This window comes from Hordeum vulgare, chromosome 7H (genome assembly GCF_904849725.1).
Source record: "Hordeum vulgare subsp. vulgare chromosome 7H, MorexV3_pseudomolecules_assembly, whole genome shotgun sequence".
In the NCBI taxonomy this organism is placed as follows: Eukaryota; Viridiplantae; Streptophyta; class Magnoliopsida; order Poales; family Poaceae; genus Hordeum; species Hordeum vulgare.
Window position 1 is genome coordinate 464076216 of NC_058524.1, and position 21750 is coordinate 464097965.

The window sequence follows — 21750 nt, forward strand, 5'->3', positions numbered from 1 at the left end:
TCACAAAAAATAACCTATAATATGGGGTACAACTTCTTGTTTTTTGTGAAGATGAAGTTGGGGAGAAATTACCCACGAGTGCCATCAGTAAGTGGATACTCATTTCCTTCTCCCCACGTGAGCCAATCAAATAGATAATTTCCACAAAATTTCTCATTCTTTATGTCAGAGCTTGTTGGAAGCCAACATGATAAACTGCTCTTTGATGACGCTGCAACTTATGTGTGGAACTGCTTAAAAGTGGATTTGATGAAGTGAAGCTGATTTTGGTGGAGCGGAGCACTCCCAAACATACCCTTCCTCTCAAACTTTTCCCACCACAAAACAAACGTGGGTTTGGAAATTAAAATAAACCTCCCAAGCGTAAGCATCCCCTTTCCACATATTGGCCAAACATATTGTAGGGAACTGTCCAAATGTTGCACCATCTGCTTCAGCATCCACCACCGACGTTGACTTGTTCGACATTCGTTTACTCATCATCTACGGATCAGACATCGCTCTGCTTGCTCCTTTCTTACTGATCTTACCCCCTCGCCACAAACAAGATCACCTTCTTCAACCATGTTCTCCATACCCTCCACCGCCATCTCACATAGCTTGAAAACAAACGCCATAGACATCGAGGGTTTGTTAATTGCGATCGCATGTTGTCCAAATGCGAAAGGTTGTAAGGTTGATTGACACTGAATGTATCTAATCTCCGTCGCCATAGTAAGAACCGTCACACTAGCGATGATTTTGGGTCTACTCAAAGGTCTACTACACCAAACTTGGCGACTTGACGCAGAAGGAGAAAACACGAAAGTTCACAATGCGAGAATGAATACAGACAAAGGGATCACTGGATGCCAATCAGACAAGACTCGGTGTGGTGTATCAACACTAAACCAGAGTCCACGAAAACCTAGCGTCATGAAAAGGCCCCCCTAACTAGTGATTTCGTTTATAATCTTATGTTGACCAACATTGTTAGGAATGTTAAAGGGTATATACATTTGCCGGTTTATTATATCTGGATTGTCTTATCGCCTCGACAAGCTGAACATAATATGGGAGCACACCAAGAGCATGATTGGTTGCTTCACAAAATTTGAGCTAGTCAACATTTTGTCAAGTATTTTTTTAACCATGCTTCACGCATAAAAAAAAATAACCATGCAATCGTGTTCTACTTCCTTTGTTCCTAAATACTTTCCGTGTATCTAAATAATTATAGTTGAAAATAATTAGGCTAGTTTTCTCCAACTACAATTGTTTATGTGCAGAGAGAGTATAAGTCTTCTTAGATATTTCATTAGAGGACTACATACGGATGTATATAGACATATTTTAAAACATAAATTCACTCATTTTACGTCGCATGTAGTCTCCAATAAAATATCTAAAGAAAACTTATATTTAGAAATTGGTCATCTTGGTAAGCTATCAACAAAAAATGTAATCAAAGAAATTGAGGGAGTAATGAAAATGATAAGGCCGTGTTTGGATTCACTGTATTGTAATACGGAGGCGTAAAATTAACACGTGCATCATACTGGTCAACAGTGATTTCTGTCTCAAAATGAAACTGACGGGCGGAGGTCCGTATTTTTTACATGTGTATTTTTAAAAAATACGTTATTCCAACCAGGGCCTAAAGCTAACCACGATGACCTTTCCATTATAAGTCGAAAAGCCAAAAATCTAGCTAGGAAAAGTAGTAGTACATCTTGTTTGCCAATTTCTAAAAGTTGCAAAATTAAAGAAGCTTTGGACTTTGGAGTTGCAAATGTTGGCTCGCCAATTTTTTGACTACCAACCAAGCACCCCACCGCGCGGCACGTCTACTCTAGATCTCCATCCGGAAAAGGCCATCGGCCCAAACACCCGCACGCCCTCCCGCTCCCTCTCCTCCCCCACCTTTCGCATGGCGAAGCGCGGCGTCGCCGGCGGCGAGCCAATTCCGCTGTCGCGGTTCGGCGCTCTGGTGGCGCAGCTGGAGTCCGTGGTGGCGTCGGCCAGGCAGAAGCCCCCCGACGCGCTCCTCTGCTTCGACCTCCTCTCCGAGCTCTCCTCCGCCCTCGACGAGGCCCCCAAGGTCGCGCCCCAACCCTCCTCTCCCATTGCCCTAGATCTCACCTTCCAGATCCCTGCTGCTATAGCAATGCCTACGCGTATGCTACTTGCGTACGAGCTCCCTGGATCGGTGTTGCTGTGCCGTGATCTGCCTGAATTGGCTCGTGATGGGGAGTAATTTCGGTAGTTCACTGCTAGAGTTCGGCGTCCTTGCTCCTTGCAAAGCTCCAGTCTATCCTAGTTGCTGGGTTGGAGGATCCTAGTATTGGGTCATATGGTTGCTTTTAGCTGCGGCTGAGGGGGCAGTAGAAGTAAATAAATGCTTCATGATTGGTACACATTTGAACTGAAAATTGCCCACTATTTTGCCTCCCTTCCTGTTTGCACGTGTCAAACTTGCCATGTATGAGCCACCTTAAGGAAGTTTGCTCTTTGATTATCTTAACCCACAAAGTGTAATATGCAGCTTCAGGTGATGAATGGAGGATTTTCTTGGTACCTCTGATTTTGAATTGTGTGCTTGATGTTGCTATTCAGGACACCATACAGCTCTGGCAAAGGAAGTGCGAGGATGCTCTCCAGTCCTTGCTTGTCTTTGGTGCTTGCCGCCCTGTTCGACGGTTGGCGTCATCAGCAATGGGGCGGATAATTCAGAAAGGTGATGCAATATCAGTATACTCGAGAGCGAGCACCTTGCAGGGGTGGTTGGTAGATGTGAAAAGAGCAGATCCCATGGCATGTGCAGGTTAGGAATCATAATTCATGCTGTATAGATTTCTTAACTTATTTTGAATGTGTTGGCAGTTGTAAGTTGTAACTTATCTATTAAAAAATTCGTTTAATTACACATGTAGCCAATGGGTGAACATAAATGCCCACAATTCTCAAAAAAGAGAAATCTTGGAAGCACTCTCATTAGCTGAATGAAAAGAAGGATCTATGCCGTTTGTTGACCCAATAGTAATGTTGTTGTATAGCTGTATAACATATACATTTTGTAAGTGCTACATCAACTAGTCATGCAATTTTTGATGTTTAAACTTTTAGTACGTGAAATTGTGTTGGATGAGTTCACAAACAACAACAACAACAAAGCCTTTAGTCCCAAACAATTGTGTTGGATGAGTTCACCTTCTTGAAAAATTGATCCTTTATATTTTACTCTCACAATGCATCTATTTGTGATTGCTGAACCATCAGTAGTTCACTCTTAGTCATTATTGCTGCTCTGTTTGCGTCTGGGCCAATACGTTCATAGGTGATGAGACACTATCACTCAAATCTATCGCACTCTTTGTGTAATTGACCTGTTAAAGTCATCGCCATTGCGACATTAGCTTGATTGACCCATCGAAGTCACTGTCTTGCTCTTGAAGTTTGCACCTCCTTTGCCATTGAAGGTGAAGCCGTCACTGCCATTTGCCCAGTACCACTGGTGTTCTTGTGATTCTGTCCTGCTCCTCTAATTAGAAATAGGGAGACAACACAATATTTCAATGCTAAGAAGAATATTTAGGTATTTATTATGGATAAGCATAACCCTATTTTCTCGTCCCAAAAAACCTATCTGGTTTCTCTGCGAAAATTTAGATTTTTGAGGGCCCCCCTTTTGAAAATCCCCCAAATGCTAGTTTCTTGGGGGATCTTAAGGTGTGCCAAGCCAAACTACACTGTTTTTTACTAGAAACACAGTACAGATGCTCATGTACACGCATACACACTCACCTCTATAAATGCACACACACACCCTACCCCCATGAGCACCTCTGAGAGACTGAGCCAGCAGATCTTGAGATCGACGAAGTCACCACAGACGCCTTGTAGTTGATGGGCACGCCATACCGTTGAAAGAGTAGCGTCGGAAAGCCTGGAATAAATCCAGGAAAATGCGACCACCCGTGCGAAGCCTTGGACTTGAACCTGGGTCGGCAGGTTCCAGCACAAGGAACCTAGCCATTTGAGCTAAGCTCAGTTCGCAAACTGCACTGGAATTTTGCCTACACATGTTTTGAATAGCAAAAAGAACGAAATAAGAGAAACACAACGGCATTCAAATTAGTGCAATTCCTCAAAAAGCTGTTACTTTTCCAACATGACGTAAGTGGAGTAACCAAACTACACAATCAGTGAAGGAAGGGAGGTCAGGTTTATTTACACGACCAACCGCTTGGTCCGGCATCGGGTTTACCCGACCCGTAGATCGGAAGAAATAGTTCTTTGAAGAAAAGTACCCATTTTTTTTGAAAATTGAATTTTGTGGCGCAGCATAGTGGCAAGCCTATTGCTACAAACACCATAATTTTTTCATGGAAGATCTTTATCTAATGTTGTTCACGGGACAACTTCTAAGAGTTTATAGATAGACCCTAGCCTTAAGTATCTTTATCAGATACTATCCATATTACTTGTCTTAGATTTGTCTATATACGGATGTATCTAGACACGTTTTAGTGTTTGCGTATCTAGACAAATCTAAGACAAGTAATATGGGTCGGAGGGAGTAGCATGTAGTAATCCAATAATGATGTGGTCTGCGTATGGATTATGATTATGTTTCTAATGATGTAAAACCCAATAATTTCCTAACAGGTGCAGCACAATGCCTAGGAGAAATTTACCGCTTATTTGGGCGCAAGATTACCGCAGGATTGATTGAGACATCAAACATCGTAGCAAAACTAATGAAGTATCATGAGGTCGCGTGCTTCTCCCTTCAGTTTCCTTATTATTCTTTCTGTTCTCATTCCAGTGCCTTCTACAGACTATTATCTGACTGTTATTTCGTATTCATATCATTTTTTTTATTTCTCTTGCAATACAACATCTTTGTTAAAATGTGTGGAATACTTGCTTTTTTTGTCTAGAAACAACGATTCCTACAAGATTGGGGACTTGCTGTAAATCTGAATATGTGGAATATACCTTTGGGACTTTTGTTTCTTTTTTCCTGTTTCCAAGGACCCATGATTTTCTTAATAGTGCTGCTGCAAAGCTCCAGCCCTGTTTCTTTTGTTATTTTGCTCCTGGTTCATTTTCTAGTTTCTACCAGTAAAAGCATTTTTTCTTACTTTAATCTTCAGGACTTTGTAAGGCAAGATGCACTCCTCTTGCTTGAGAATGCATTGGAAGGCTCTGGTGGTGGTGGTAGTGGTGCAGCTTATTTGGAGGCTTTCCGCATAATCATGCGAGGAGGCATAAGTGACAAATCATATATTGTTAGAGTAGCAGCAGCACGATGCTTGAAGGCCTTTGCTAATATAGGTGGGCCTGGGTTGGGGATGGCTGAACTTGATACTTCAATGTCTTGTTGTGTTAAGGTATCATTGACTCATTTTATCTGTTCCTCATGTTTAATGCAAGTTAAAAACCAGTGGTTGCAGCTATTTTAGCTTAATTTGATTTTTGTTTGATGACATTTTATAGGGCTTGGAAGATAATGTGTCAGGAGTTCGAGATTCATTTGCGGAAGCACTTGGTGCCATACTTGCTCTTGCAGTGAACCCAGATGCACAGGTATATAGCTTCACATGTTCTTTATTTTTTTTCCTGTCAGTTTCTGTATATGACTTTAGTTGACAGGTTACTAAAGGAGGAAAAAAGCAAAATGTTTCTGCAAAGAAGTTTGATGATGGTATACAGAAGCATTTAATTTTACCATTTGTTAAAGGTAAATAATATGGTGTCCTTTTCTTCTTTTTAAAAAATGGATACAGTGTCCATTTCTAAGTGTGATAAAGATATTATAGACACGAGTGTGTATGTATGTTCTTGTAACACCATTTCAAATAGTGTTTTTTCATTCAAGTCTTGCATATTTGCTGCCTTTAGTTAAAAAGGAACTTATATGAAGGCATTATGAAAGAGAGACATGTGAAAGTGAGACACTGTTTTACCAGTTTCTGAATTCAGTGTGAACCACAATTGTTAAACTTGTTGCCGAACTCACACTATACCGAAAGTGGGCATTGATAGATTGCTAGTAGCACACTTAAGGCTACCTAGAATTAGCATTCTCAATATTTGAATAGGGCAATTTGGGAATTCCTAGGTACCTCAATGGTGGGATATATCGCCGGGGTTCATTCCCTCTTGCTCCTCTTTTTATACTGATATAATATAATATTGCAATCGTGCAATGCTTTCTTTCTCTTATTTTCTATAATTATTTAAATTTATGCTATGTTGCTCTTTTTATCAATTATATCGCCAATGTAAGCACGTTGCTACTTCTGCATATGGCACAGATAACTTGGATGCATCATGTATGACTTAGTCGATAATCCATGCTTATGTGCATTATGTGCATTCACTGAAATGTTCTCTGTTTTCCTATTGCAGCAAATGGAGCCAATGCAAAGAAACTCCGAGTTGGTTTGTCTCTATCATGGGTGTTCTTTTTGCAGGTAAATTTTTGTTCAAACAGAAATAAAGGTTTTGTAGGAAGCAAACGCAAAGATGTTAAAAAAAATCACGGAATTAGAATAGTGCAATACTAAGGTGACTAAGTTTATGCAAGGATGCTACAAGGATGAGCTATTAAACGTAACTGACCGTAAGGTAAGTAAAAACACTACAAAATCATCCGAGTGAGATTGCCACAGGGCACAAAGGCCAAATATGCACAAAGATATGTGAAATTTAATGCTGAAGTGGGCTCAGACACTTTGATCTGACTACGCCCCATCCTCTCATCCATTGTACATATGCCATCTTTTAAAAATTTATAATTTTATAAAATGGCACAGTAGGGGCGCCCCCTACTGTTTTCGCTCAAAAAATAAAGAAAATAAAAATAAAACCATTTGGTTGAATTATCTTATGTATACAATGTACCAAACTGACTATCATGAACACCTAAAAGGTTGCTGAGTAGTAAATACCCTTTCAAAGGGTTGTTGGCTTGTTGCCGTTCAGTTCCATCCTAAGGGATGCATCATTAGCCATCTCAACTTCATTCTTTACATTGTTAGATTATCGCTGTACTAAATTAGCAACCGGCCTAGCTTCGTTGGGTGGGTGAGTGGATGTACAACCCCATCAATGAGATTTAAGTCCTCTTTAACTTGAACATCAGCGCTTATCCTCTAGCTAGAAAAAAAAGGAAACATACCTACTTCCTCCTAGTTATTGTCATTTGGCTCGCTCACAAAAGGTTGCCTTCCTATTTAACTAGAAAGATTATACGCCTCAATTCTACTAAATTTACCTTAATTCACAAGTAGCTTGATTACATTTCACAGAGCATTGATATTTCATTTCTATCCATTAACGAAGTCATCTGGTGCAGATGATCCATATGAAGTATGGTACCTTGGACAGTGAGCTTCAAAACTATGCTGTACAAGTGATGGAAATTCTACAAGGGAATGGTTCTCCTGATCCACACGCTTTGGTAGCTCCCTTTGTCAAGTTTGGTTTGAAGTTTGAACTTGTATATAAATATTTTTTCTAGCCATGAATTATTATGCTTTTAACTGGCTGTATTGTCAGCAAATATTTCCTTTACAAGAGAGACTGCTTTTTCCACATGTGGTTTATCAATTTATTAGAATTTATTTTGAGGACGGAATGATGGGGCTGCATGAGGTACCTAGAAATGTGATATGTCCGCATGGAATGAGTTCACCTATAGATGACAGAAATGTGACACAAGAAGTTGAACATGCGCTTTGTAAGAGGCCAGCAGTTTGATGCTTGTTTCCAGTTAGTCTAAACTAGTTTGAATTTGTAATAAGAAAACAGGATATCAAATACTGGCAAGAAAATGTTATTCCACTTCAATTGCTTCAGTTTAAAGTTCTCATTGCTTTTATATCTAAATGCCCAGGCATGTGTGCTATATGTCCTCCGAGTTGGTTTTGCTGATCAGATGACTGAGCCAACACAGGGTGAATTTTTGGTATTTCTGGGAAGAAAGGTTCGGTAGCTTCTCTGATTCTAAAAAACAGTATAAAAACCTGAGTTAATTTCCTTACATCCTTTGAATTTTTGGATGTATGGTTGAGTGCAGTTGGAGTCTTCAAACTATACTGCTCCGACGAGGGTGGCAACATTCCGCATTCTATCTTACCTCTTTAGAAGCTTGGGCGAGGTATTTGCACTCAAGGGATGATGTATTATCAATGGTTTTCCCTGTTTAATTTGCAGACTTGATTGTTATAACTCAACGAAGTGGCATACTTTATGCATTTCCAGTTACTTTGAGTATGCTTATGATTTTTCTCTAGCGTAAGTAAAATTCTTATTTGGCTATCTGCTTATGGGCAATTGCTCACTACCATCACAGAGATCATGAAGTTGGAAAAATACTATCCAATGTGTTACTCACATGTGGCTCTGAGCCTCACATATCATTCCCACAAGCAATGAATTTTCTGTTTTTGCGATCAATGCTATGTGTACATGAGAAACATCACATGCTTCATCACGCAGGTTCCATCTGAATTCAAGGATATTCTTGACAACACAGTCGTTACGGCATTATCTCATTCTTCAGCAAATGTATGTTGCAAAATAGGTTTCCTGAATTTTCATTTTGTGTACTCTTAAATTCTACGTACATATTTTGTTTTTCACATCATCTTCACTGTAACATATCTGCTATGCAACTCTATGATCAAACACATGTAGCTTACTGAAAAACCTCGTGTATGATGGATGTATACTACACAATTATTCTATTTCAGCTTTCAGAGATATATATATATTGGATGACTAGATAACCATGTAGTCACAGATCCACTTGCTTGTGCCATTGCTATATTACGGGTCAGTTCTTTTGGTGGCTTAAAAAATAAGCTGCCTCCTCCCCAGCTTTTCCCATAAGCCGCCTCCCTCATTCATTGGGGCTTCTGAACTAGTTATGGGATAACTAATTTAGAAGTTTCGATAAATTTTGTGAGCGACTTATTTTTTAACCTGGGGAGAGGCAGCTTATTTTTTAAGCCGCTCAAAAGAACTGGCCCGTATGTCATGTTACTCCGTCTTGACAACATTTTTTTAACTGCTTGTTTTTTCTCAACATCAATGAAATGATAAACCATTGATGTTGATGAGTAAACTACACATATACTTACTTTTCTGGTGCTAATATTAACTGTTCTGATTGCATAACACATTTCATTAATCTGTTTCCTGCAAACAACCAACATAGCTTATCACACACTTTGCCTGCTTATCGATACAAAACTTGCATGCAGTGTCCGAACTTCACATTCAGTGTATCATATGGTTGATCATACTGCCTACTGAATTACTGAGTACTGAGCAAAACTGAATATTACTGTGATCTTCCATTGTATTCTACAAGCCCCCTTTAACATGATTATATTGAAAGCTGAATATAGTTGCAGTCATTTTGGTATGTCCTGCTGTTGCTGCACCTTGTTTCTTTGCGGTGTACAGTTTTTTCTTCTAAAATGAAACTCAAGCCATGCTTAAATTTTCTGTTACCGTCAATGTATGCTACAGATGTTTCTTTGTATGTTGTCTTAAGTGGTTGATCAACCATATTATCTTTGTTGACATTATATAGGTTCGTGTCGAGGCAGCTTTAACATTGCGTGCTTTAGCGGAAGTTGATCCGACATGTGTTGGCGGTTTAGTCTCATATGGCATTACAACATTACATGCCCTCAGGGAGACTTTATCATTTGATAAGGTATAGTGAAGCTTGTTTGTTACGTTCCATAAACTTATTATACCTAATATAAGTGGTTGTCCTGGATGTTCAAAATGCACAGCTATCCATGCTACTTTAATCTTTAGCACATACTTAAATAGTCACTCTTTAAAGTGCATAGTCAACCGATGTCTCTGTTACTAATTGTAATTGAATCACTCATGTTACAATCTTGAGAATTGATCCATGTTGCAGCTTCATAATTACTTTCTGCTGTCTCACAAATAGGAAACATCGGTTAAAAAATATGCATCATGCGTACAACATGATAAATACATGTAAGGCTAGAGCATTGTACTTGCAGCACTGAAGATACAGTCTTTATACACTTGTTTTTACTCAAGTTACCTCACTCATTAATCAGTACAAAGGTTTGGTGATCTAGTCCAAACTTTCCTATTGGATGAGTTGGCACTAGCCTGTAACATATTATGTTGTTTTTGTAGTTTAATATGTTCATCAGCGACTATTGGTTTATCTTTTTCATTAACGTACTGCTACTTTATACTGTATTTGGCATCACATGTGCATGATACAGTTTTACTGCCTTAACACTTACCCTCTTGATAAATTTACTTAAAGCAGGGTAAAAATCTGAACCATGAGCTTGATTCGCTACATGGACAGGCCACTGTATTAGCTACTCTCGTTGCGATCTCGCCAAAGTTGCTTCTTGGTTACCCTGCAAGGTTCATTTTATTATACTTTGCACTATTTTTCTTGGTTGTTGTCCTTGATGTTTTCATATGGCAGTAGTTTGTGGGGCTGCTTGCATTATTTCACTACTACATCTTCATAGTATTTTGTAGCTTTAGAAATTTGCCTAAGGTTTGTTGTATCAGTTTGCTGCCGTATTCCAAAGTTTGGTTGGTAACAATTGTTATGAATATGCAACTTATATTACAAGGAGGCCAAAGCCGACATATATATGTATAAGAGGATGCCAAAAGTCTAGAATACAAAAGGCCAAATGCCGTCATCAATATAACTCTAACACCCCCCTCATACTCATGGTGGATACACACACTGAGTTTGGAGAGATGAAATCTATGTTGCGCTCTAGTCTGGGCCTTCGTGAAGAAGTCCGCTAGCTGTAACTCAGAAGGCACATACTGAAGAGCAATAACATCATCCTGCACAACAGCGCGCACATAAGAAGCATCAACACGAATATGCTTGGTAAGCTCATGCTTCACGGGGTCCCGCGCAATACTGATAGCACCTGTATTGTCGGACAAGAGGGTGGTAGGTGTAGTAACAGAGACACTAAGTCCTCCAGTAAACATCGTAACCAAGTCACCTCTGCCGTCAGAAGAGCCATAGCTCTCAACTCAGCCTCTGCACTCGAACGAGAAACTACAATCTGTTTCTTCGTCTTCCAGGCAATGAGAGAACCACCAAGAAAAACACAGTAAGCAGAAAGTGAACGACGATCCGAAGGATCACTAGCCCACGTAGCATTCAAATAGGCCTGGAGTTGTAACGAGCTGGAACGGGAAAAAAGAGACGATAAGAGATCGTGCCACGAAGATATCGTAGAACACGAAGAAGGTGACTACTAGTGAACTGAAGTGGGAGCTGAAACAAACTGACTCAGAATATGGCGGCAGAGGGAATTGGATCGGAAGATCACGAGTTGTGAGAGCGGAAAATTTTCCTAGAGCTCTAATACCATGTTATGAATATGCAACTTATATTACAAGGAGTCCAAAGCCAACATATATATGTACAAGAGGATGCCAAAAGTCTAGAATACAAAAGGCCAAACGCCATCATCAATATAACTCTAACAACAATGTAGACTTGGGCGAAGTTGTAGATTGGATCTTTGGCAGTGTGACCTGGTGGGGCTAGGTTCAACATTGAGTTGGATCAATATTTTTATAGTGCGTTGCGTGCCCTCATATATCTCTGAGTAGCATTAGCACCTCGCAAAAGTGCATTGTTGTTGTCAGGTTGTTCACCTGTTGATAGTTTGACACTGTATCAAAGTCCCTTCCAGCATCCAACCAACAACCAACAACCAAGCCTTTCAGTCCCAAACAAGTTGGGGTAGGCTAGAGTTGAAACCCATAAGATCTCGAAGCCAAGTCATGGCTCTGGAACGTGGATAGCTAACTTCCACGCACCCCTGTCCATGGCTAAGTCTTTGTCGATATTCCAAACCTTCAGGTCTCTCTTAACGGACTCCTCCCATGTCAAGTTTGGTCTACCACGACCCCTCTTAACATTCTCAGCACGCTTTATCCGTCCGCTATGCACCGGCGCTTCCGGTGGCCTCCGTTGAATATGTCCAAACCATCTGAGACGATGCTGGACCAGCTTCTCTTCAGTCGGTGCTACCCCAAGTCTCTCTCGTATATCGTCATTCCGTACCCGATCCTTCCTTGTGTGGCCACATATCCATCTCAACATGCGCATCTCTGCTACACCTAACTGTTGGATATGTCGTCTCTTGGTTGGCCAACACTCGCGCCATACAACATCGCAGGTCGGATAGCTGTCCTATAAAACCTGTCTTTTAGCTTTTGTGGCACTCTCTTGTCACAGAGTACGCCAGAAGCTTGGCGCCACTTCATCCACCCAGCCTTGATTCGGTGGCCCACGTCTTCATCGATATCGCCATCCTTCTGCAACATGGACCCTAAATATCGAAACATGTCTCTCTCCGGTACCACCTGCCCACCAAGGCTAACCTCTCCATCCTCGTGCCTAGTAGCACTAAAACTGCACCTCATGTATTCAGTTTTAGTTCTACTAAGCCTAAAACCTTTCGATTCTAGAGTCCGCCTCCATAACTCTAACTTTCTATTAACCCCCGTTCGGCTATCATCGACTAGCACAAATAATTTTATGAATTAACTAGCGCCTAGCATTATGTTTCTGTAGTTGATACAGAATCTACCTTGTTATTCATGTGAACAAAGCAGAAGCAACGGATAAAGAAATGCTCTAACATTCTGGAATCTGAACCATATATTTGGCATGGAAAGGATATAAATGCTCTAATATTCTGAAATCTGTACCATATATTTGGCATGAAAAGGGTATTGTACTAGGTTGTGCTAACTTTGTATTGGATGTATTATCGCAGGTTAACATAATTTTGATAAGCATTCTTAACAGTCTGCCAACATGTATTAAAATCACAATGTTAGAATGGATAACTCTCATTTTGTTATTTTGGGTTTGTAGGATCAAAATTCTGTTAGTGGGAATTATGCCCAAGGAATAAGCACCCTTAGTTATTTTTAATGTTTTGACGCTCATATATTATAAATTTATCTTACTTCTCTATTCAATTAATGTGCAGGCTGCCCAATTCCGTACTTGAGTTGTCCAAAAAGATGCTGAATGGCTTCAGCCGAAACCCAGTGGCTGCTACAGCAGAGCGTGAAGCTGGCTGGTTGTTATTAGCTTCTCTTTTAGCATCCATGCCAAAAGAGGTATTGCAGATAGTCTATGTGTCTCATGTATATATATTGCTATTAAGCTTACATAATGATGGCTCTTTTCTGTGGTATGTATGCAGGAGCTGGAAGATCAAGTGTTTGATGTTCTTTTGCTATGGGCCAGCCCTTTTACTGGAAATCCTGAGTCGTACCTTACTCATATACAGGACTGGGCATCAGAACTGCGGTTCGTTTCAGCAACTGCACATGCATTACATGTTTTCTAGTTCATATATAGTTTCATAATAGCTTAAAAAACTTTTTTGCGATACCGTTCATTGCCATCCTGGATGTCCATGTCCATGTTTTCCATACCTGCAAACTTTGCAACCTTGATATTTCTATTTCTTCCATGATTCTTTGTTTGATACCAAGTTGTGAGTTGTGACATGCATGTTTGGGCATAGGTCTGAAGACTGAAAGTAGGGCAATCGATTGTAGAGGCTCACCCACATCTATCCGTTGGCAGTGCTCTTCCCTGACTTGGTAGATAGGTATTAGGCCTTTTGCAGTCTTGGAGGAGGAGGGGGAAACTAGAACTTCTGGTTATTGCTTAAGGATCTCAATGACCTGCCTCCCCTTCATAGTAATAGAAGTCCCTGTCCATCTCAACTAAGATAGGCAACAGTGTCATGAAAGGTTCATATCGGTTCCTACCAGATACAAGCAGATAATACAAGAAAGTAGGGATAAAGAAATATTACACTGGACAACTTCTGCACATCTGTTCAATGCTAAAGTTTTAATTCTTTCAGTTAATTCACTGATTCTTTATTTTTTGCTGCAGTGTTCTGTCGGTTGCAATCGAGGCTCTTACTGCTTTCATAAGAAGTTTTGTTTCTCCCATTATCGCAACTGCTAATGGTGGAATCTTACTTAACCCTGTCCTGGCCTACCTTGGTGGGTGCGTAAAGTTCACTGCTGAATTCCTATTTTAGTCTTCAGTGTGTATTCCGTGAAGGCTAAGTTTCAAGCTATACAATGCAGAGCTTTATCCCTTATATCTTCGTTGAGCACTAAGCAACTGCCAAATCTCAAATCTGCACTGAATCTCTTCACAACTAGAACACTGATGGCGTATCAGTCCCTTTCCAACCCAATGGTTTATCAATCGGAGCATGAGCAAATGCTTCAGCTGTGTTCAAGCCCATTCAGGTGGTGTATTTTGAATAGCATGGTTTTATTATATTTATGCTTGGCATGCCATTATGCGTTAATATGTACAGTTGAATTTAATTAAAAATAACGAGCACCAGCACCTGCTACCAATCTCTGACCATAATACCCCCCTCCCTCCTTGTGATTATTTGGAGCATTACATTGCAAGCCCCGCAACTTATTTTTGTAGTGTGCTCAATGACCCTAAATTAGTTTTATTTCAGTCCATCTACTCAATTTAATGTAATCGACTACAAAGAATTGTGCAAGTGCAACTGTATTTGACTACTCAGAATTGTTCAACTAGGATGTTTTGTACTACTGAATTTTTTTTAACTAGGATTTTATTAAATCTATTCTACTCAATCATGTATCTTATTTTCACAAGAGTTTTCAATTGGGGTTGCCCGGCATACTTTAACTGCAACAAACACTCCAAGAAAATGCTTCTGGGACTCAGCGCTACAGTACAATTTCCATAACTGTTTTGTCCTTACTGCCGCGAACATTTTGGCATTATTGTGCTGTATATGAATTGCTTTCTATAACGCTGATTGATTCCCCAATATGGCATCATCCTGGTCTTAAAAGGCAATTCTGGCTTTTCAGTTTATTCTTTTGATCGCTATTTTCACATATGCTTCATCAAGGTACCTGGCTACATGAACTCCCAGCATTCTAGAACTTATGTAATTACGCTGTAGGTCCTTGGTGTGTTCTAAAACACAGAGGGTTAAAACATGTAATTAATCTACATGAATTCACATATTCCCTTCTTTTTGCTCATTCTGCGTTTCTACAATACTGTATCACTCGCCTTTTGTTCTATGTATTAACGTTCTGGGTGATCAAACTAGTGACCCTTCCGGATGGGAAGAAAGCTCATGCTTGAAGTTTCTGTTAGACAAGAGAGATGCTTCTTTGGGCCCATGGATACCTGGAAGGTAGCGTGCCAAGTATGAGTTCTCGTTGTACTGAACTATAGCCACCTCCGCTGTCTTCTTTTTAAATTATTTATGATGGTTTATTGGTTATTACCTATCAGGGATTCATTTGAGGATGAACTTCGAGCTTTTGATGGTGGTGCTGATGGATTTTTACCTTGTGTGTGGGATGATGAAATCAGCAACTTTCCTCAGGTAGTTATCTTTTCAATATCTCGGCCCAGCTGTCTTTATGCTACTTAAAAATATCCAGACAGGGAAACAACATTCTAGGCCAGTTCTAAAATACAATAACTGGTTCAGGAAGGAACTAATTTAGTACTCCCTCAAATAAGTGTCTCAAGTTTAGTACAATTTTGTACTAAAGCTAGTACAAAGTTGAGACACTTATTTTGGGACAGAGGGAGTATTAGTCAATAAGAATCATACGTTAAACTTATACCTAGAAAGCACCATGTACATGCGGAATTTTTTAAATGTTTCCTTTTACAAGAGACGCAATTGCTAATTAACAAAGCTGCCTGTGCCCGGCAAGCTCTTGCGATGCATGTATTGCGGGTATACTACCATTCTGAATGTGCAGTCAGATGCACACTCTGAATGTGCTAATATATGTTTGTTTTTCTTATTGAAGCCAGAATCAGTAAGCAAAATGCTGGTTAATCAGATGCTTCTGTGCTATGGTTCTATCTTTGCATGTCAGGTGCATTTAACTTCAGCATTTCATTTATTTTTAACTTGGGAATTCTGCTTCTGTTGGTTAACGATTTTCTGTTTTTGTTTGTTTATATGCCTATTGATAGGACAATACTGCCAAGATGAGGCTGCTGAACAATATTGACCAATGCCTCAAAGCTGGGAAGAAGTACTCCTGGTATATGTTTCTTGTTTCAAATGCCTGTGTTGCCCTATTGTCAGGGCTAAAGGTACTTCTAATATTTGTTATAAGCTGAGAGCGCTAACAGTCTGATTTATTTTCTGAATTTTAATATTATCGTGCTCTCTGTTCAGGAGTTACTGACTTTACGTGGCGCTCAATCATTGCCAACGGATATATTTAGCATGATCCAATCTATATTCAAGGTAAACTATGTGTACACACCATTTAAACTTGCGAAATTATGACTCCCCCCTCCCTCCCCTAGGATTTAACATGATTACTGGCATCAGGGCATCCTAGGGGAGAGTGAAATTTCTATAGCACAACGGCGGGCAGCATGTGAGGGTCTTGGTTTACTGGCACGCACTGGGAATGATATATTCACCGCAAGAATGGTCTGTCTCTTGATTGTGGTCCTACTTTTGCTGTTAATATTTGTCAGTATTAATATTTCCCATCTTATCAACCTCATTTTTTGGTTTAAAATTACATTTTTCATCAGAACAAAGATACATTTTCATTTTCTAGACTATAGTAATGGAACTGTTTTTTGAATTTGCTAGGCTCGTTCTTTTCTTGGGGAGCTAGTAACACCAGTGGATCTGAGCTATGCAGCATCTGTTGCACTTTCATTGGGTTGCATTCATCGAACGTAAGTTGTGCTTACTGTATTCATTCTTCCTCTCCCTATAAAGTACAGTTCAGGCTTTACCTGACGGAAGCCTTTTTTTTGGTCACCTGTGATACTGCTCACCTTACTTCGATATGTTCAGAACTGTGTTAAACAAATATTTCATCATTTGTGTTGCATAAGTATGGATGGCCCAAACCTACATCAAGTTTGGTCAGGCTAGTTTGAGCTAGCTTGCATTGTGCCTGCAAAGTTTAGATCATCATACTTTTGTAATTTGTATTTCTACCAGTTTCTGTACTAGTATAGAGACTTCATTGGTGAATGGTCATGACACCTTCTCTCTTTGCCTCCCCAACTCCCAGTTGTAAAAAACAACTAAAATAAAACCAGAGAAAGAGCTAGTAAGAGTAAATCCTAGCTATCTCACAAAAGAGGATATCTCATAACTAAATCCTAAATAACCTCCCTGCAACCTGTGTACAAAAAATCACACCAGTACACCATGGTGCATGGACGCACCAAGTAGACCGGAGAATGCTCCCCTTAAGTCTCGGGGCTTGGACCAAAAGTAAGAGGCAAAATACAGAAATTATGCAATTTAGTAGAGCAATTTTGTGTCTCAACTCCTGAACTACCCTTAGTAACAACACTAATTGATGAAGCCTTACTAAATTGCAGGCCCACCTGATCCTGATGAAGCCTTGCCCATGTTTTCCTTACTGGTTAGAACAACTCTTTAGCATGTGCATGCCTCCATTTTAGATAAAGCAAGCTGCAGCAACTGGTGCGGTCTGATTTCACCATTGGCAATCCAACAGAAGGACAACGGCCATGAAGTTAGGGGTATGATGAGGCATAAGGTTGACAGGGCGGTACACTCTGCTCTCTCGCGACCTCTACTCTAATCAAAAGACTAAAGGCCCCTACGGAAGATGAAAAAGGCGAGGACTGAAATGAGAAAGGAAGGAGTTCGGCAAGACGACTTCGGTTCACACGTGAAAGCGCTTCGAAAGGTGTCAGCAGGTGCACACTCGAGGGGATGGCATGGGCCAAGTGAAAGGACGTGGATGTCGCCTAGAGGGGGGGGGGAATAATTACGGTTTATGCTTGAACAAATACGGAATAAAACTAGCGTATAATTAGTCAAGCACAAAGCCTAAAACAACTAGGCTCACCTATGTGCACCAACAACTTATGCTAAGCAAGTTATACAACTAAGTGATAGCAAGATATATAACAAGAAACGATATGTCTATCACAGAGTAAAGTGCATAAGTAAAGGGCTCGGATAAGAGATAACCGAGGCACGCGGAGACGGCGATGTATCTCGAAGTTCACACCCTTGCGGATGTTAATCTCCGTTTGAAGCGGTGTGAAGGCACAATGCTCCCCAAGAAGCCACTAGGACCACCGTAATCTCCTCACGCCCTCGCACAATGCAAGATCCCGTGATTCCACTAAGGGATCCTTGAGGGCGGTCACGGAACCCGTACAAATGGCAACCCTTGGGGCGGTCACCGAACCCGTACAAATTGCTCGGAGCAATCTCCACAACCTAATTGGAGACCCCGACGCTTGCCCGGAGCTTTACACCATAACGATTGAGCTCCAAGGCACCACCAAGCATCTAGGGCGTCAAAGCATCCAAGATGAACAAGCCCTAGGATACCAAGCACCCAAGAGTAATAAGCTTCTCAACTTTTCACTTCCACGTATCACTGTGGAGAACCCAAACCGATGCAACTAATGCAATGGCAAGAACACACGAAGTGGTCAAGTCCCTCACACTCAAAGCCCTCCACAACAACAAAAGCTATGGAGCTCACAAAGAACTCCAAGATCTAGATCCAAGGGGTTCCCCTCACATAGAGGAGAGAGAAAGTGATTGGTCGAAATGTGGATCTGGATCTTCTCTCTCTTTTTCCTCAAGAACTAGCAAGAATCATTGGAGGGATTGAGAGTTAGCAAGCTCGAAGAAGGTCAACAATGGGGGAAGAACACGAGCTTAAGAGTTAAGTAGCATTGGGGAAGAAGACCCCCTTTTATAGGCCTCCTCAAATCCAACCGTTATGTGCACTGGTCGTGCACAAGCGGTACTACCGCTCGGCTGAGCGGTACTACCGCTCGGCTGAGCGGTACTACCGCTCGGCTGAGCGGTACTACTGCGCTAAGCAGGAAAAGCATGCAAATGTCAGAAACCTCAAGGCGGTAGTGTCGCCGGAGCGGTACTACCGGCTGACCCAGCGGAACTACCGCTGGGGATGCAGTACCAAGGTAAGCAGTAGTAGAGAGAGAGCAGGGCGGTAGTACCGTTCCCTCCTACCGCCCTACTACGGCTGAGACGAAAAGAGACTAGCACCACAAAGTAAGCGGTAGTAGCAGCGGTACTAGAGAGCGGTAGTACCGCTCGGGCGGTACTATCGCCCTACTACCGTGCTACTGCCGTGAGTGAAGAGCAGACAAACAGAACCATCAAAATAAGCAGTAGTAGCAGCGGTAGTACATAGCGGAAGTACCGCCTAAGCGGTACTACCGCCTGAGCACTGAAAACTGTTCTGAGAAATGAAACTGCCATAACTTCTGCAAATGAGCTTCAAATTGAGCAAACTCAAGCTTGTTGGATTCAGGCCAGCAAGAGCTATCCAACATCGATTGATTATAATAAGAAGAGACAATATAAAAATGCCAATGACATAGAGATGTGAAACCTCTATGAATGAAGAACCAACAAAAACTCCAACTTTGAAAACATCATAGAATATGCATGTGAACTCCGTCTTCGATGAACTCGAGCTTGTCATGAAGATGACCATAAGCTCGAGAACCCACATAGAGAAAAGCCAACCAAGAACCAAGAAAGATGATGATGCAAAGCATGCAATGGTTTGAGCTCTCAACGAACGATACGATCAAGCTACTCACTTGATAGCCCCCCTTGATAGTACGACAATCGGTCCTATAACTCGGTCTCGCCACTAACACCCTGAGACCAGTAAAATAGAAAACCTATCAAGGACAAACCTATACCTTGCACATAGTCCGCTTGAGCTAGATGATGACGAGCTTGACTTCCTCAAGTTGGACCACCTTTCTTGACTGCGTTGGCCCGGTGAAGACTAGTTGATTGCTCCCCCGTACTCCACTATGGGTGAGCAACTCTTTGTCACATCTTCACAAGTCCATTGTAACCATAATGGGCGGCAAGCTTCAAGCATGATCTCTTCGTGATGCTCCACTTGAACTTGCACACCGCAAACTTGATGACGATCGCCACTTGATGTCATCCTCCATGGGTTGTATGAGATCTTTCTCTTGACGCAAGCCTATGGACACATATCTAACCCCACATAGAACTCTCATGTAGATTATGGGTTAGTACACAAAGCGTAATGGACAATGCTTACCATACCATGGGTTCACTTGATTCTACTTGGTACATCTTGTACGCTTTGTGTGTTGATCAACTTGATTTACTCTTTGACTTAGTCTTGATCAACCTTGCATCTTATCTTCTCAATGGCCAATCTTTGAATAAAACCTTACATACCACCTTGGTCACCATATAAACTCCTTGACACCAATAGATGGACTCCAAGAAGTGCCTATGGACAAATCCTTCGAATATAACTTAAGGCAATCATTAGTCCATAGGGATTGTCATCAATTACCAAAACCACACATGGAGAAATCTATACCTAATAATAAAGCGGCTATTGCTTCCGTCGGAAAACCCACCGCCACATTTTTATAAAAAAGCCTCTGTAATTTTTGTTATTCAACCCGCGCTCCATCATTTATCTGCAACGCAAAAGGAAAAAACGATTCGCAGCAAAAATTATACCCGTACGCATCGTCTCCCCCCGTCGACCCTGGGCCACCCTGGCTTGTGCCTAGGCCGCCGCCACACCACTCGCCGCCGCGGCCGACCTCAACCGCCACCGCTGTCAATCTCAACCCACCCGCCTCCGCGGCCGTACCTCTCCCGGCTCACTGCCCCCGTTACGGCGCTTGAGCGCATCGCGTCGACCCTGGTCCACCCTGGCCTGTGCCCAGGCCGCTGCCACACCACTCGCCGCCGCGGCCGACCTCAACCACCATTGTCGTCGATCTCAACCCACCCGCCTCCGCGGCCGTACCTCTGCCCGCTTGCTGCCCCCGTTTCGGCCTCGAGCACAGCTTCTGGATCAAATCAACGCGACAGCTACAGTGAGTGGGGATGATGCGTCTGCTCGATGCAGAACGGCGGCGGCGCGTGGATAAGGCGCGGCGGAGCGAAGTACTTGGAGGTGGAGGCGGGCCTCCATGGCTCACACGGGGAACTCCGTGGTTATGGCGCGGCAACAGCGACTCCTTATGGCCAGATAGAGGCGTCTAACCCTTGCTCCCCTCATCGTATCCCCTCCTCCGGCAGGAACTCATCATCTGGTGAGATCCCCTCCCCATGCCTCCAACCGTGTGCCAAGCACGGGCAAGAAATTTTGTTTTGTGGGGATTTGTTTGCTGATGAATGAATGTATTGAATGTAAGATTGTATTGTTGTAGAGACAGAGAATGGAACACCACCTTCAGTTTGTCATCTGATCCCACATTCTCTACCCCATGAGTGAAATAAGATAACAGTCCATTGATCAATTCACGTAGCCTCTTTGTTTTGCTTTGCTTGTCCCGCTCAATTTCTCATCATGGTGTAATTAACAATGGACGGGTTGATTTCTCAACAAAATAGGATAGGACTGACTACATTAGTTAGTTAGCTTATTATTTTAATAAATCAAAATAATTATAAAAAGATTAAAAACGTGTGGTATTTTTTTCTCCCGTTGCAACACCAAGTACAGTGGCGGAGGTGCGATGCATGTTGGCGTGGACCATGGCTGGGAATTGCAGCAGAGCCTTTAATTTAAAAAATGTGTCTAGGGTTCAAAAAGGAAAATTTTGGGGTA

At 41.6% G+C, this 21750-nt stretch overlaps 1 protein-coding gene across 3 annotated transcripts in view; it reads left to right on the plus strand.

Moving 5' to 3' along the window:
• The first annotated feature begins 1836 nt into the window (after positions 1 to 1836).
• The window catches only part of LOC123410161 (protein SWEETIE), a 36679-nt gene continuing 16765 nt past the window's right edge, over positions 1837 to 21750 (plus strand). For 2 of the 3 annotated variants that reach the window (XM_045103056.1, XM_045103058.1), the window contains exons 1-24: positions 1837 to 2080; positions 2596 to 2803; positions 4648 to 4754; positions 5139 to 5375; positions 5482 to 5571; positions 5638 to 5725; positions 6397 to 6461; positions 7346 to 7450; positions 7886 to 7975; positions 8069 to 8149; positions 8491 to 8559; positions 9593 to 9718; positions 10322 to 10428; positions 13053 to 13185; positions 13272 to 13378; positions 13979 to 14095; positions 14179 to 14346; positions 15207 to 15293; positions 15395 to 15488; positions 15928 to 15996; positions 16097 to 16219; positions 16305 to 16376; positions 16464 to 16568; positions 16737 to 16825. In XM_045103056.1, the coding sequence (XP_044958991.1) occupies positions 1910 to 2080; positions 2596 to 2803; positions 4648 to 4754; positions 5139 to 5375; positions 5482 to 5571; positions 5638 to 5725; positions 6397 to 6461; positions 7346 to 7450; positions 7886 to 7975; positions 8069 to 8149; positions 8491 to 8559; positions 9593 to 9718; positions 10322 to 10428; positions 13053 to 13185; positions 13272 to 13378; positions 13979 to 14095; positions 14179 to 14346; positions 15207 to 15293; positions 15395 to 15488; positions 15928 to 15996; positions 16097 to 16219; positions 16305 to 16376; positions 16464 to 16568; positions 16737 to 16825 (2708 nt within the window). In that variant the 5' untranslated portion in view covers positions 1837 to 1909. The remainder of the gene's footprint in view (positions 2081 to 2595; positions 2804 to 4647; positions 4755 to 5138; positions 5376 to 5481; positions 5572 to 5637; positions 5726 to 6396; positions 6462 to 7345; positions 7451 to 7885; positions 7976 to 8068; positions 8150 to 8490; positions 8560 to 9592; positions 9719 to 10321; positions 10429 to 13052; positions 13186 to 13271; positions 13379 to 13978; positions 14096 to 14178; positions 14347 to 15206; positions 15294 to 15394; positions 15489 to 15927; positions 15997 to 16096; positions 16220 to 16304; positions 16377 to 16463; positions 16569 to 16736; positions 16826 to 21750) is intronic. The other variant, XM_045103057.1, reaches the window with a different exon arrangement.